General features: G+C 35.4%; 1 protein-coding gene across 3 annotated transcripts in view; it reads right to left on the reverse strand.

Moving 5' to 3' along the window:
* Positions 1-847: 847 nt before the first annotated feature.
* The window catches only part of ASPM (assembly factor for spindle microtubules), a 53,236-nt gene continuing 38,594 nt past the window's right edge, over positions 848-15,489 (reverse strand). For all 3 annotated transcript variants that reach the window (XM_008268710.5, XM_089312026.1, XM_089312027.1), the window contains 10 exons: positions 15,251-15,417; positions 14,652-14,748; positions 13,457-13,663; positions 11,916-12,065; positions 10,728-10,919; positions 10,372-10,564; positions 10,096-10,250; positions 8,649-8,825; positions 6,877-7,046; positions 848-1,159 (listed from right to left, as the gene is read on the reverse strand). In XM_008268710.5, coding sequence (XP_008266932.4) covers positions 1,057-1,159; positions 6,877-7,046; positions 8,649-8,825; positions 10,096-10,250; positions 10,372-10,564; positions 10,728-10,919; positions 11,916-12,065; positions 13,457-13,663; positions 14,652-14,748; positions 15,251-15,417 — 1,611 coding nt within the window. In that variant the 3' untranslated portion in view covers positions 848-1,056. The remainder of the gene's footprint in view (positions 1,160-6,876; positions 7,047-8,648; positions 8,826-10,095; positions 10,251-10,371; positions 10,565-10,727; positions 10,920-11,915; positions 12,066-13,456; positions 13,664-14,651; positions 14,749-15,250; positions 15,418-15,489) is intronic.

A 15,489-nucleotide genomic window follows, 5' to 3' on the forward strand; every position in this document is an offset into this window, starting at 1 on the left:
TCCTAACAGTATTACCAAAATGAAATTACATCAAGATTTTGTTAAATGGAGGAGAAAAATAAAGCAATGAAAGGATGAACAAAAAATATTGTTTGGAAAACAGTAGGACAAATTCCTAAAACTATACTGGAACAAATTTTAAAAAGAAAGAAATAATTTTAAAATTATCAATTAATTTCTATATACTCTTTAACAAACCAATATATTTAGATCATGACCAAATTATAAACACATAACTGCAGTCTTATTAATTGAGCTTAATCCTTAAACTGTTGTAGTAAACAGCCTTGCCTCTTCTAGCTACTACTGTTTTTCTCCAAATAGTTAAAGAACTTTTATGGCATCCAAATATGGAGACTTTGAGACTTTATCAGATGTCAAACAGAATTAGACTTTCTATAGCCTTGGAAAACCACAAGCTAATGTTTCAACATTGAATCACTTCTAGGTCTGTGGTATACAGATAAAGACATTTCTATTATAAGCAATACTATGGGTTATAATTTAAAGTGGAAAGAGCAATCAGTTCAAAATTAATGACTGTTAGAATATACAGTGGCAGGTGGCATTCTTTTTAACTTTCCCAAAGGGGCTTTCTTGCCTATGTGGATATTCCAGCCTGTCAAGGATACAAATGAAGATGCTGTCCACAGGCATTTGGGGGTTTATTTTATCCTCTTCTCACTTCCAAGTGAGTCAACAGAATCTTCAATTTGCATTATTTGTTTTGGAAAAATGCCTTAACATCTATAAAATAGAGGTATAAGCTAGTTTTTCTCCTTTCAGAAAATGACTCATATTTAAACCAATATAATACTTTAATAGGCATGAATAACAAAGCATGATAATAATTTTATAATGTAATAGTTTATTATATACATAAGAGTATTAAATAAAACAATGAAGACTGTTTTGTTTTTGTTATACATATATGCATTTTTTTAACTTTGATACAATGTTCAATTCTGAAAGTTGTACACAGAAAGCAAAAAATACTACATATTCATGATTAGTTTAAATTTTTTATGCTGTATAAACTGAAAATGTTTACATTTACTAATAAGGAATGCCAAGTGTATCCATCACCATTTGAATAGCTTGTAGGGGATTCGTGACTTCTTCCATGTTATCTCTTCTCAAAACCCAATTTGGTTTAAGTCTGTTAAGAAAAAATATGGTATTAATAAAGTTCTTCTCTTAAAACAGTTGGCTTCAATTGTTTTCCATCTTCATTAAAATGTGGTTTTTCTTGAACACATCATTTTCCTTACAACTTTGTCAAAGAGGTGGGAAGGGCTTCATATTGTTGCTTATTACCAGTTCCATACTACTGCTATGGGACAATGCTCCTCTATACTTCTCTCCATCCTTCCTAAAAAATGATCTTGGCTTCCTTGATGCTTATTCTGCTTAGCTCCATCATTGCCTTTTGAATAGAACCAGACTCCCAATGTCTTGTTCTTTGTACACCTGGTTCTTGGTTCTCAGCTCCTTTCACCATCTCACTACAGTCAAAACCCACGTGGCCCCAAAGCCAACAACCTGGTCAGTTTTTGTCTCTTTCTGTTCTACCTCAACCAATTCTTTCTCATGTGGTCCCACACTAGACCTCATCATCATCATCATCATCATCATCAGAAATACACCATCACTAACATCTCAGTTTGAGACTTCAATTCTCCAACCAACATTTCTGATTTATACTGAACCAATCTTCCCACCACACTGAGCTTTCTAGTTCATTTGACCTCAATATGTTCCTACCATTCTTCAGAATTTTGGTCTCATTTCCCTCTGTCTTTATTTATGTGCTTCAATATAATCCCCTCTGCAAATATCATGACCTGTTTATCTACTACAAAATTCATCTAGAAAATTCTATTCAGATTCTAAATAGAACCAAAATATCTTCCCATACAGCTGAATGTTGCTAAATAAAAATTATTATACAAACAGGCTGACTGATTTTATGTCAAGAATTTCAAATCTGAAATGGGCACTATGAAATTGACTCCCTTTCTCTCAAAGATGACTATTTTCTTCCTTTCCTTTTTTTCTTTTTTTTTTTAACTTTTATTTAATGAATATAAATTTCCAAAGTACAGCTTATGGATTACAATGGCTTCCCGCCCATAACGTCCCTCCCACCCGCTACCCTCCCCTTTGCCACTCCCTCTCCCCTTCCATTCACATCAAGATTCATTTTCAATTATCTTTATATACAGATCAGTTTAGCATACATTAAGTAAAGATTTCAACAGTTTGCTCCCACACAGAAACATAAAGTGAAAAATACTGTTTGAGTACTAGTTATAGCATTAAATCTCAATGTACAGCACACTAAGGACAAAGATCTTACATGAGGAGTAAGTGCACAGTGACTCCTGTTGTTGACTTAACAAATTGACACTCTTGTTTATGGCATCAGTAATCACCCTAGGATCTTGTCATGAGCTGCCAAGGCTATGGAAGCCCCCTGAGTTCACCGACTCTGATCATATTTAGACAAGGCCATGGTCAAAGTGGAAGTTCTTTCCTCTCTTCAGAGAAAGGTACCTCCTTCTTTGATGACCCGTTCTTTCCACTGGGATCTCACTTGTGGAGATCTTTCATTTAGGGTTTTTTTTTTTTCCCCAGAGTGTCTTGGCTTTCCATGCCAGAAATACTCTCATGGGCTTTTCAGCCAGATCCACATGCCTTAAGGGCTGATTCTGAGGCCAGAGTGCTGTTTAGGACATCTGCCATTCTACAGGTCTGCTGTGTATCTCACTTCCCATGTTGGATCGTTCTCTCCCTTTTTGATTCTATCAGCTAGTATTTGCAGACACTATTCTTGTTTATGTGATCCCTTTGGTTCTTAGTCCTATGATTATGATCAACTGTGAACAGAAATTGATCACTGGGACTAGTGAGATGGCATTGGTACATGCCACCTTGATGGGATTGAATTGGAATCCCCTGGTATGTTTCTAACTCTACCGTTTGAGGTAAGTCAGCTTGAGCATGTCCTGAATTGCACATCTCTTCCCTCTCTTATTCCCACTCTTATATTTAACAGTGATCACTTTTCAGTTAAGTTTCAGCACTTAAGAAGAATTGTGTATTGATTACAGTATTCAACCAAAAGTATTAAGTAGAACAGACAAAAAAAATACTAAGAGGGATAACATATTAGGTTGTTCATCAACAGTCAGGGTGAGGGCTGATCAAGTCACCATTTCTCATAGTGTTCATTTCACTTTAACAGGTTTCCTTTTTGGTGCTCAGTTAGTTGTCACCTATCAGGGAGAACAAGTGGTATTTGTCCCTTTGGGATTGGCTTATTTCACTCAGCATAATGTTTTCCAAATTCCTAACAGGGATCACTTTTCAGTTAAAATTTAAACACCTAAGAATTGTGGTTGTGGTTTCACAACTGTAATGGTTTTAAAACTCATTAAATTGTATACTTAGAAAATGATATTGGCAAATTTAACCTCTATCAAAAGAAATAAAGAATCTGTTCATTCATATGTTAGTAATAACTTTAAAACCTAATGAATAATAAATTCTAATAATGCATTAAACTAAAACCATATGTAGAAACGATACATTAATGAACTTTAAGCAAGTAGACTATTTTTATGCTATACTGTGAAACATGTATGCATAAAATCAATTTCTAATGTTATTATACATTTTATAATCAAAGTGAACTCTGTAACATCTGTCTTCACTCAGGTCAAGAAATGGTGAATTGTCAACACCACAGGACTTATTCCTAATATGCAGAAGTTGTGAGGTACATAAAGGAAAAGAGAGAGGGAAAGGAAGGAGGGAGGTAATTAAACCTCATGATAGCTCACCAAAATAAATTCAATCTTTTTGTTAAGGTAAAATCAGAGCATAATAAATCAATAATTTTCTGATATAATTTTCTATTTCAGCAAAATATTAAGTCTCAGCTGAAGTTCTAGTGTTACAAGTTTTAGATCATTAAAAAACTCATGAATATTAACACACTTGTATCTTATATCAGTATTATAATTCTACTTTATACTATCTAATAGAAGAATAATACTAGAGTCCTATAAAAGAAGACCAACACAAGCTTCATAAAGAAAATTTATCACATTTTACACTTTAAAAGGATAGGGCTTATTATATGCAAATTAAACCTCAATAAGGCTATCTTAAAAAATACGTAACTGCAAGGTCAAAGGTTAAATTACCATAAAAGTTCTCCACACTCTCTAAATTTCTGAATGTTTATCAACAAGGAACAGTAATATAGTTTGTAGTCTGACACTAGTCTGTCCGTGAGTCACACCCTGAGTAGCATTAAAAAGGACTGAGTAACTAGGGTTTTATGGAATGAAATCCTGTTTAGAAGATGCTATGTGCCACAAGACACAGGTATCTGCTTGTTTTAGTTTTTTCTGATATCAGGATACGTCAATAGATTTGATTATTGTTATCAGATTCAATCAATATATTCAAGTGTTTTGTCAGACCTCCATGATCATGGCCTATAGCAGAGAACTCTTTTATATGTACAAGACACAGTCTATAAGAAGAAAGATGATAAACAGTTGATTCTTTCCCTTCAGTTGTGAGGTGACTTCACATAATTCATGGAAAATAGAATTAAAAAATTGTTTCAGTGCAAATTTTTGAAATCTAGGCATAATAAAGGGTCTTCAAAAAGTCTGTGGAAAATGCATATTATGAAAAAACTATGTATGGCTTTTAAAAATCTTTGCATTGAAAATTTTGCACCAAAATAAGCTTATCTTTAATTTCAATTTTCCTGTTAAGTTTTTGAAGTACCCTCATATTTGGCTTTATGAGTTGTTTCTCTAAAATCCTCTAAAGGCCTTCTTTGTTCTTTAGTATCCAGACATAAATTTCTCATATGCTGAGTTTCATTTGTTTTCAATTCTCATCTGGCACATGTCACTACATCAGCATTAATTCCACCTTGCTAAATCCAACAGGCATTTTTTCATCTTCATTTAACTTGAGCTCTCAGCAGTATTCCATATAGATGATTGACACACTACTTTCTTTAGAATATTTCCTATGTGAGTAGCAACCTCTTTTAAGGGTCCCTGGCTGACTCATTCTCTATTTGGTTCTGGAATAAGCAGAATTACACTGGAATTAAATTTGGGACTTTGCTTTTCTACATATTCTCTTCCCTCAAGGTGATCGATCACATTCATGTCCTGGCCTTTAAGTGCTACCTGTATTCTGAAACTAATGATTTCCCAGTTTACTTCTCTAGCATGGGTCTGACTTTTATAATAGGTTTCTCAGGCTTATCCAAAACAAAATCCATGATTAAGCGCCCCTCTCCAATATATTTTAACCTTTCTTTAATTCTTACTTTTACTTCTCATCCTTCAGGACTCACTTTAATTATTACAAACCTGAGACAATTTCCTGGTCACCTGAATTCCATGTTACCCTATCTTAGTAGTTGTCAAAATCTTTACTATTTTGTTCCTTTATTTGAACATTCATGGTCATTCTCTTGACCTACAGAGTTCTATGATCTACAATAAATATAACTTCAGTACCTGGTAGTGTCTACAGCTCCAAACCATTTTTACTCCTTCACAGTGACAGAGGGATCTGTCTGGTTAATCAGGTTAAGCGGGCACCTATTTTTCTCTAAACTTCTAAATCAACCTATCTTAAACTATTTAAATATATGGTCTCTACAGGTCTGAAGTAGGTTGCATAGTGGCCCCCACAAAAGATATATCCATGTCCTAGTCCACAGAACCTATAGATGTTATCTTATTTGGAAACACTTTTTGCAGATATACTTAAGGATCTTGAGATAAGATTTTCCTGGATTATGTGAGGTGGGCCTAAATCCAATGACAAATGTTCTCATATGAGACACAGAGGATGAAGAAAGAGAAGGAGGCCATACAAAGATTAAGGGCAGGAAAATGACTTCTATAGCCACAAATCAAGGAAAGCGTTGAAGCACCAAGAGCTGAAAGACTCAAAGAAGGACTTATTATACACTAGAATCTCTGCTAAGAAACATCTTGATTATGAACTCTTGGTCTCCAGAACTGTGAACTAATACATTTCCATTGTTTAAAGCCACCGGATTTGTGGTAATTAGTTAAGGTAGCCTTAAAAAACTAATATAGGTTCTCATAAAGAATTTCTACGGGGACTGGTGTTGTGATATAGTGGGTTAAGCTGTTGCCTACAATGCTGGCATACCATGCAGGCACTGGTTCACGTTCTGGCTGCTGCACTTCCAATCTGGTTCTAATAATGCACTTGGGAAAGCAGTGGAAGATGGCCCAAGTGCTTGGGTCCCTGCATCCATGTGGGAGACCTGGAGGAGGCTCCTGGTTCTGGCTTGGCCCAGCCCCAGTTGCTGCAGTCATTGTGGAGTGAACCAGAGGATGGAAGAGCTCTTTGTCCCTCCCTGTCTCTCTCTGTAGTTCTGCCTTTCAAATAAATAAATAAATCTTACGAAAAAAACCTTCTCTACAAAATGAAATTTCAAAAATTATGATTATGAGAGGAATTTCTGGCAGGTTCTAAAGTTTGTTCTCCATGTAGGGGGAAACAGTGATACAATAAAATGATAACAAGCTTAGCCTTAGCTTTTAACTATTTAATACAAGGAATTTGCTGAATAATGATTAAGTGCTCAAAGATATAAAGGTAAGTGCTCAAAGTTATTACTTCATTACTTAGAATGCCTCCTTTATATTTACCACACATTCTCATTCATATTTTGTTTCTCTATAGTTAAGAACAATATACTGAGTATAGTAAGTGCTCAATAAATATCTATTTAATGAATGAATCAATTAATGAATAGTGACAAAAAACTACGGAGTACACTTAACTGCTTACCTTGAAACCATCCTGGTCCTCACAGGTGTTTCTGGAATAAAGGGAGTGCCTGTACAAAGATTCTTCTTTTGTTTGTAAAGTATTCTTTTAGTATCCATTTTATGTTTATGAGCTGTAAGTTTGTAAAGACTATAAATACGGTCAACCACTTTGGACCTACTTCGTACATCCTAAAAGAGAAAATGTACATTTATTAAGAAGTAATAATAATTGGCCGGCGCCACGGCTCACTAGGCTAATCCTCCACCTGTGGCGCTGGCACTTCGGGTTCTAGTCCCCGTTGGGGTGCCGGATTCTGTTTCTATCCCAGTTGCTCCTCTTCCAGTCCAGCTTTCTGCTGTGGGCCGGGAAGGCAGTGGTGGACGGCTGAAGTGCTTGGCCCCTGCACATGCATGGGAGACCAGGGGGAAGCACCTGGCGCCTGGCTTCGCTGCACTGGCCGTAATGGCCATTTGCGGGGTGAACCAATGGAAGGAAGACCTTTCTCTCTGTCTCTCTCTCACTGTCTATAACTCTCTCTCTGTCTTTCTCTCTCACTGTCTAACTCTGCCTGTCAAATAAAAAAAAAAAATAATAATAATTGAATTTTTATCTCTTCTAGAATAACACAACCATCATAATAAGCTATACACAGTAAGTTTTGATCTTTTAACAACAAAGGACAAAGCTCTTTCATTTCAGCAGGCAGACTGATTTAAATGATGAACTAATCTACAAGACAACTATAAAGAAGTCAAATATTCAAAAATTGTACATTAACTCATACAGAAATATCACACCCAGTTATCAAGTCTCGTGAATTTTATCATGTCAAAGCTTCTGAAGTCATCCACTTGTCTCAGTGACACAACCCTAAGTCAAGTACAGTCTCGTGCAGAGATCATTCCATATCTGTACTTGCCTTCTTCCTTAGTGTCTCCCTCCTATATCTGCCTGTGCTCTTCCAGATTCATTCTTCAGTCAGTAGCCAGAATGATATTAAAACTTAAACTGGAAAATATCATTCCCTAACTTAAAATCTTCAGTTATTCCCCACTGTTACCATGATAACAAACACAGTCAAATCATAGCTTATGGCTACCCCCATATTAATTGTGATACCTACAGAGAATAACTCAGAGGTATCTCCTTAGAAAAACTTGAAATACATTTATAGTCACAACAGGAAGATAAAGAGTTCTACATATCTAGTTTTCTACCTTACTAGGATAATTTATTCCCTTCGGTACATGTGAATTGGTTACTTATCTGGATGGAATAAATTCTATTTCCAGAATTTCATTTCTTTAACATCAGAAACAACTTATACACACACACACACACAACCACACACACAACCACACACACACACACACACACACACACACATACATGAGTTAAAAGTACCAAAGTCATAGTCTTAAGAACCTAGAAAAATAACTGATTAGGGGGCCAGTACTGTGGCATAGTGGGTAAAGCCATCGCCTGCAGTGCTGGTATCCCATATGGGTGCCAGTTTGAGTCCCAGATACTCCACTTCCAGCTCCCTGCTAAAGTGCCTAGGAAAGCAGTGGAGGATGGTTCAAGCCCTTGGGTTCCTGCATTCATGTGGGAGACCTGGAAGAAGCTCCAGGCTCCTGGTTTCAGATCGGCCCAGCTCTGGCCATTGGGGTCCTTGGGGGAGTGAACCAGTGGATGGAAGACTTCTCTCTGCCTCTGCTTCTGTAATTCTGCCTGTCAAATACACAAATAAATCTTTACAAAAAAAAAAAAAGTAACTGATTAATACTTACAGAGGCTCGATTTGTTGTCTTCATTAAAACAGCCAACAAACAACAAGTTTTTGTGAAAATGCTTCCACCTTTGTCTGCAACTCTATCACCAGGTTTTTCTCTGTACATCTGCAAAAGCTCCAATAATGTATCTATACTATTTTCTACATCATAAACTGCTGAAGTAGTTTTCTCATACTTGAAAAGAAGAGAATGAAATTAAAAGTTACAATGGATACGTAATTTTAGAAACTGACCAGTCAAAAAGAAAGTTTAAAATCTCTCACAATGAACATCTGGAAGTAATTAAGAGGAAGTTTTTAAAGATAAGACCATTTCTTTTCCTTTCAGGAAAGAACTTATGTATGACAGTCAATCACAGGGTAAGATAACAAGTAAAGCCAAGATCTACTTAGTTACGTTAATGTATGCTATTGAACAGAAAATGAGTCTGCTTTGAAATTAAAAAAGTGTGACATTAATAAATCTAGGATATACTTATCCCAATGTGCATTTATATAATTGTATCATTAGATTCATATTCAATTTGCATGGTTACACAAATAACAAAATGACATTAATTAGCTGGCAGTTATAAGGCATGTTAGTGTATCAAGTACTTACATACATTAACCCACTTAATCCTCAAAATAATACTTTGAGATGGGTACTGTTACTCTATCCATTTTACAGTTGAGGAAAGTGAGGCACTAAGAGGCCAAGCAACCTCTAATGCAGGTCATTACCTGCAGAGCTGAGATTCAAACCCAGGCATTAGAATCTACGCTCTTATCCCCTGCCTCTCAATATGAAAATGTAGCTCAATGTGCTCTAAGTTGTGGTAGTGCTCTAAGGGCTTGGGTAGGGAAGAGAAATCTTTCATACTAATAATTTTGATTGCCAGCAATCTAGCTTGGTATAATCCAAAACTAAAGACTTACACTAATACACAGAACATGGCAGGGTAAGTATGTTGTAGCAATCACATTTTGGCAGACGTGATTACAATGAGGTGTTACTGTTTTGAGACATACAGCAGGTAACAGCAGCAGCTTCATGACAGAGTGAATTTAAATTCAAGTCCATAATTTAACACACTTAGGTTTTTAGAAGAGGAAACTAATGAATATAACTTATTCCATCTCTATAAAATGGGAATACAAACTATATTTGAGGATTTTTATAAGGAGTCAGTTAAAAAATGCATGAGAACTCCTAGCATGTAGTATATACTCAATGTCAGTCATCACTGTTATAAATATTGGAAAAGCAGGAGAAATAAAATTATATTAAAATTAGAGTTTCTATCTGTAGTTCTTAACAGATTAAACACCCCTCCCCCTCAGACTCTAGCACATAAATTAATTTTAACTTAGATCTAAGTTCTAGTGATGAGAAAGCATAAACTTAATTTGTAGGGTCATGTTTCTTGATCAATGAATATTTTATTATTAAAATGGAAAATTACCTTAGCTACATTAAGCAAGACTTGTATAGCATATCTGATAACTTCCATACAAGGAACACTGCGATTACAACTTCGGATCAAAACAAATATTTTAGGAATTGCTTCACTCTGGGCCATGTTTTCACAGCAAAGAGGAGACAATCTAGTAACTACCTCTGAAAGGGAAAAAATTAGGTAAATTCACAGCAACAAAATGAAGTTTTAGCTAATACTGTACCATTACAACATTCGTTAAGCATTCCTTATCTTATTCAAGATATCTCAAAAATAACTAACCTAGGTGCTTTAAAGCTTCAAGAATGGCAGAAAGGTGCTTATAAGTTGAAAGATAATGAAGTGCAAGTGCAGTTCTGTTGTAGAGTTTGTCATTTTCTTGAATCTCTCTATTAACAACTTGTAGACTTAGTCGGATAGCTTTAATTTTTGTACAATCATTTTTCTTCCTCCAATAATAGCCTCTCCATAAAGCCTTAAAGAGATAAAATAATAACTTTAGTAATATAGCCAAGGTTTTAAACTTATATCTTTGTCTATTTCCACAATGTATATATTTTTAATACATTTATACATAGTATCATTTCAATTAAATCAATTCAGGTCCTAATCTTAAAAATCACATAATTTTCATTTACCTGAATTTTAGTGATTCCATTACTAATTTTTTCCTGTTTTTTGCGAAGGAGAAATTGGCGCACTGCTTTCTGTATTACTGTTGCAGCCTTATTTTGTTGGTTCAGACATTCTTGAACAGCATGTTCAATTTTTATCATGCTATCATTTTTCTGAATAAATCTCTTTTGTTGTAAGCTTGCTCTAAACCATCTCTGTTTAAAACATATAAGGATTGTTCTCATTTTTACTTCAAGATTTTAAAAAAATACATATATATATTTAAATACATGAGAAAGAAAAAGAACAGTATACTGATGTATGTATGTTTAAAAGTTATTTATTTGAAAGGTAGAGAGGACAGAAAGAAAGATCTTCCACCAATGGTTCACTCCCCAAATGTCTAGGTCTGGGTCAGACGGAAGCCAGAGCCTGGAGCTGGATAGGAAATAGAGCAGCTGGGACTTGAACCAGTGCTCACATGGGATGCTGAAGTCACAAGTGGCAGCAAAACCCACTGTGTCACAATGCTAGCCCTTGAAGTAGCTTTCAGCCCTCACCAGTAGCATCACTTCCCTGTTCCACTTGGTGCAAACCCTTCATATACTTGTGTGTGTGTGCACACATGTATTTCATCGTGCACAACACTGCCTTCATTTTACAATTTGTATCAATTATATTCAGCTGTATACATCATTCTGCAATACTTGTCACTCAATATTTTATGTATATATATAGATCCTTCTCCAGAATATAAAAAGCACACCTAATATCATAAGAGCATCCAACAGAAAAATGAGTAATGCACACAAAAATACAATTAAAATACACTGATAAAAACTTGAATAAACTAACACATATGAAAAATGCTAGCAACTGAGTAAATCAAAACAAAAATGAGATCGTTTTCCCATTCATTAGAATGTCAGAAAGCAGAAAGTGTTCCAAAGCCCTGTGCTTGCAAGGATGAAGGATGTAGAGAAATATTCTGCTGGTAGAACTGTTCATAAGTACAACTACAAAACAGAATAATTCAGTTTGGTTTCTTGTGCAATAAAACATCAGCCAATTTCTAACCCTCAAAATCATCCTACTGGCTAAATGGTGAAAGGCTAAATATTATATGCCCTTCAAATAAGGTGTGTGGAAACTCTTTATGATATATGAAAAGTTTTTAACAGAAAAACTGTATCATCGAGTTTGTTGCTAACCTGAATACAGATGGCTGAATTAACCTGCTTGTTAGCATGCTTCGCAGCAAGGTGACGTCTGAAAGCTCTTTGGATGCTGACGGCAGCCAGGTGATAATACGAAGCTGCTGTGAAGCGAAGCAGCCGACTTCTGGTTTTCTGTTCTAAAATCTAAAGAGGGGGGAAGAGTAGCACATTAATTATTAACTCTCTGACTCCTAAGATAATTAAGGTTTATTTTTGTATAAACTCAATATCAAAATCTATCAACTAGTAAAAAATACTTTTAGTATTAGTTACATTATAATTCAAAATTATTATAATCTGTACTAATCATATTTTAACAGTGTAACACTCATAACTCTTAATCTGTATTAACCATATTTTAACAGTGTAACAAAACTCATAGCATAGAAAGCAAAAGTACATTTTGGGCACTTAACTAAAAAATAATAACATTTAATTTAAGTAAACTGCTCAATATATTCTCTATAACACTAGTTAAGGCTTTTCAATCTACTTACAATGAGAAAGGTATAAACATTAAAGCTAAAATAGGTTACAGGAAGACTATTAGAGATGGTGATACTAAATTAGACAAAATAAAATGAATTATTTTTCCAATATTAGTCTAGCACAAGTGAGCCTAAGACTCATATAGTATAAGTTTTCTGCAGTAACCCGTGACCTTTAGACTTCCAATTTATACTTAATGAACAAAATACAAAATAGTTCTTTTTATTTTCAAATCTCATTATTTTGTCTATGCCAAGACTTTACACACTGGAAATGTCTCATGAGCATCCTAAATATGGATTTTTTTCTCAATGAAATGTGGAAGCTATTGCAGGAATGAGACATATATGTCAAAGAGCTGATTTGTGGTAGCAAAAAGCTACTTGAACAATAATTGTCCTTCTTCAACTATGGTTTTTTTGTCTCATACTTCCATCAGTTCTTTTTAAAGAGTTAATATGCGGCTGCCGCGGCTCACTAGGCTAATCCTCCGCCTAGCGGCGCCGGCACACCGGGTTCTAGTCCCGGTCAGGGTGCCAGATTCTGTCCCGGTTGCCCCTCTTCCAGTCCAGCTCTCTGCTGTGGCCAGGGAGTACAGTGGAGGATGGCCCAAGTGCTTGGGCCCTGCACCCCATGGGAGACCAGGATAAGTATCTGGCTCCTGCCATCGGATCAGTGCAGTGTGCCGGCCGCAGCACGCCGGCCACGGCGGCCATTGGAGGGTGAACCAACGGCAAAGGAAGACCTTTCTCTCTGTCTCTCTCTCTCTCTGTCCACTCTGCCTATAAAAAAAAAAAAAAAAAAAAAAAAGTTATTATGCAAGAGAAATTTTATTTTTCACCCTTGGCAGTGAGCATCTCTAGGAAAAAGCAGGGTCACAGAACAAAAGTCTGTCAAAACAGTGCTCTTGTCAGCTGAATGAATTTAAGTTAACAGTGCACACTTATTCGTTCTGAAATTCTCTAACATCCAAAATTTCTTCACACTACTTAACATCAAATACTTTCATTTCATAACACTGAGAAAGTCTACTTAAAAATACGTACTCTTTTTCTTACTAACCAACCGCGAACCAGTGCTTGAAGAATAATTGTAGATTCTTCTAATTCAGCATATTTCATCCTTTCACACTTCTCAGCCTCCCTGGCTTGGATATATTTTTGTATGATCAATGCAGGTTTCTGGTGAAGAAAGACCTGCCTTCCTTTATATGTTCTAAAATGTGCTTGGATCACACTAGCAGCTCGATGTCTCTACAAGGAAAAATTTGCAAGTATCATTAATAGATGGAAATAGTACAAATTTCAATGAATCAAGAGGCTCTTGAATTTCTTAGCATAAAATGGGATGGGCAATTATCTTCTTTACAATTATAGTTTTAAAATGTTCTGTATTTCATAGATATGACAGGTGATGAAGTGTTATTTCTAAACTCATATAAATCTAGAGCCAAAAATGAAGGAGCAGGCCAGGATCAATAATACCTAGGGCTCCTTCCCTCTTATCTTCTTGATTATTTTCACAGTAAGGCAGAAAAGAACAAAGATTATTATAGGACAAACGCATCTGACAAAAATGCTAGCTACAGTAAGCGCAGAGTGGACATTATAAACAGCTATGAGGGAAACTTTACATAGCTTCAAGAACCATATATTGCATTTTACACACCGCAATCCCACAGATATGCTCACAACCAAAGTATAACAAATATACTAAAAAGGATATGAATTAAAATGGTTTAAGTCATTTAAGCTAGGTGAGTTTTAAGGCTAGTTTTAGAGCCTAATTCCCTTGCCAAATAGTGAAATGACCTTGAGAAATACCATTTTATCTCTTTAAATCTGTTTCCTCATCTGTAAAATGAGTGGGCTTACAGAGTAATTGCCTCATAAGGTTGTTACAAGGAACAAATACATTAAGTGTCAGTAGTAAGAATTTTAACAGATTTATTTAATAAAAGATCATAGGAATTTTAGCTACTTTAAAACTTTGACGTTTAATGTTACATTATGACTGTCCCCAAACATTATTTATTTTCACTTAACTCATTCAAACTTGAGTTTGAGAATATTTCATAAATATGTATATATACACAATACTAACAAATATGCATGTTTTTATTGAAGAATATAATTTCCAATTGACTATAATATGTATATGTGAAATACATACATAGGTATAAAAACAATATTTTTGTTATTTTCCTAAAGTAGTTCTTGGAAAAATGTTTCTTATACCTACTTTTATCATTAAGAAGTTCTCACGAGCTATTCTTGCAGAAAGTATAGCTCTCCATCTTCTCTGAATGGTAATTGTTGATGTTCTCAAATTTAGAAATCTAAAAAAGTAGTTATTAGAAAGTAATTTTAAATTACTTTAATATATAAGACAATTCAATGAACAGTGTTATTTCCCTTAAATGTTTATTTATTACAACTAGTTGAAAGGCAGGGGGAGGAGGGGAGAAAGGAGGGAGGGAGAGAGAGATCAATTGATCTTTCATCTTCCATCTGCTGGTTCACTCCCCAAATGCCTACAAGAGCCAAGACAAGGCCAAGCTGAAGACAGGATTCCAAAAATCCATCTGGTCTCCCATGTGGGTGGCAGAAGCCTAAGCACTTGAATCTATAATCTGCTGCCTCACAGGATGTACATCAGCAGGAAACTAGATCGGAAGCAGAGTAGCCAGTACTCAAACTGGCATTCTGATATGGAATGCAGCATCCCAAGCTGCGGCTTAACCCACTGAGCCAAAGCCCACCCAATAGTGTTATTTTATATGAGCACTTAGCTACATACACAAGATACTCTCATTCTTCCATAGAGCTACAATATATTACCGTTCTCTCTCCAGTTTGGTATAGAAGTAACCTTGAATAATTTTAACAGCTTCTAACACAGCCAGATATTCTTTGCGTGCTCTTTGACACCGATACCAGGCTTGAATCCTGCGGACAGCTTTCACTTTACGTAAATATTTCCTAGCCTTGTATCTCCTCCACATGGCCTAGTAAATACACAAATATAAGAAATATGCAATGAGCTATTTTTTATAAAATTGGAGAATCAATATTAAGGA

The sequence above is a fragment of the Oryctolagus cuniculus genome, chromosome 13, assembly GCF_051225735.1.
Source record: "Oryctolagus cuniculus isolate XC-2025 breed Fujian yellow rabbit chromosome 13, ASM5122573v1, whole genome shotgun sequence".
NCBI lineage: Eukaryota > Metazoa > Chordata > Mammalia > Lagomorpha > Leporidae > Oryctolagus > Oryctolagus cuniculus.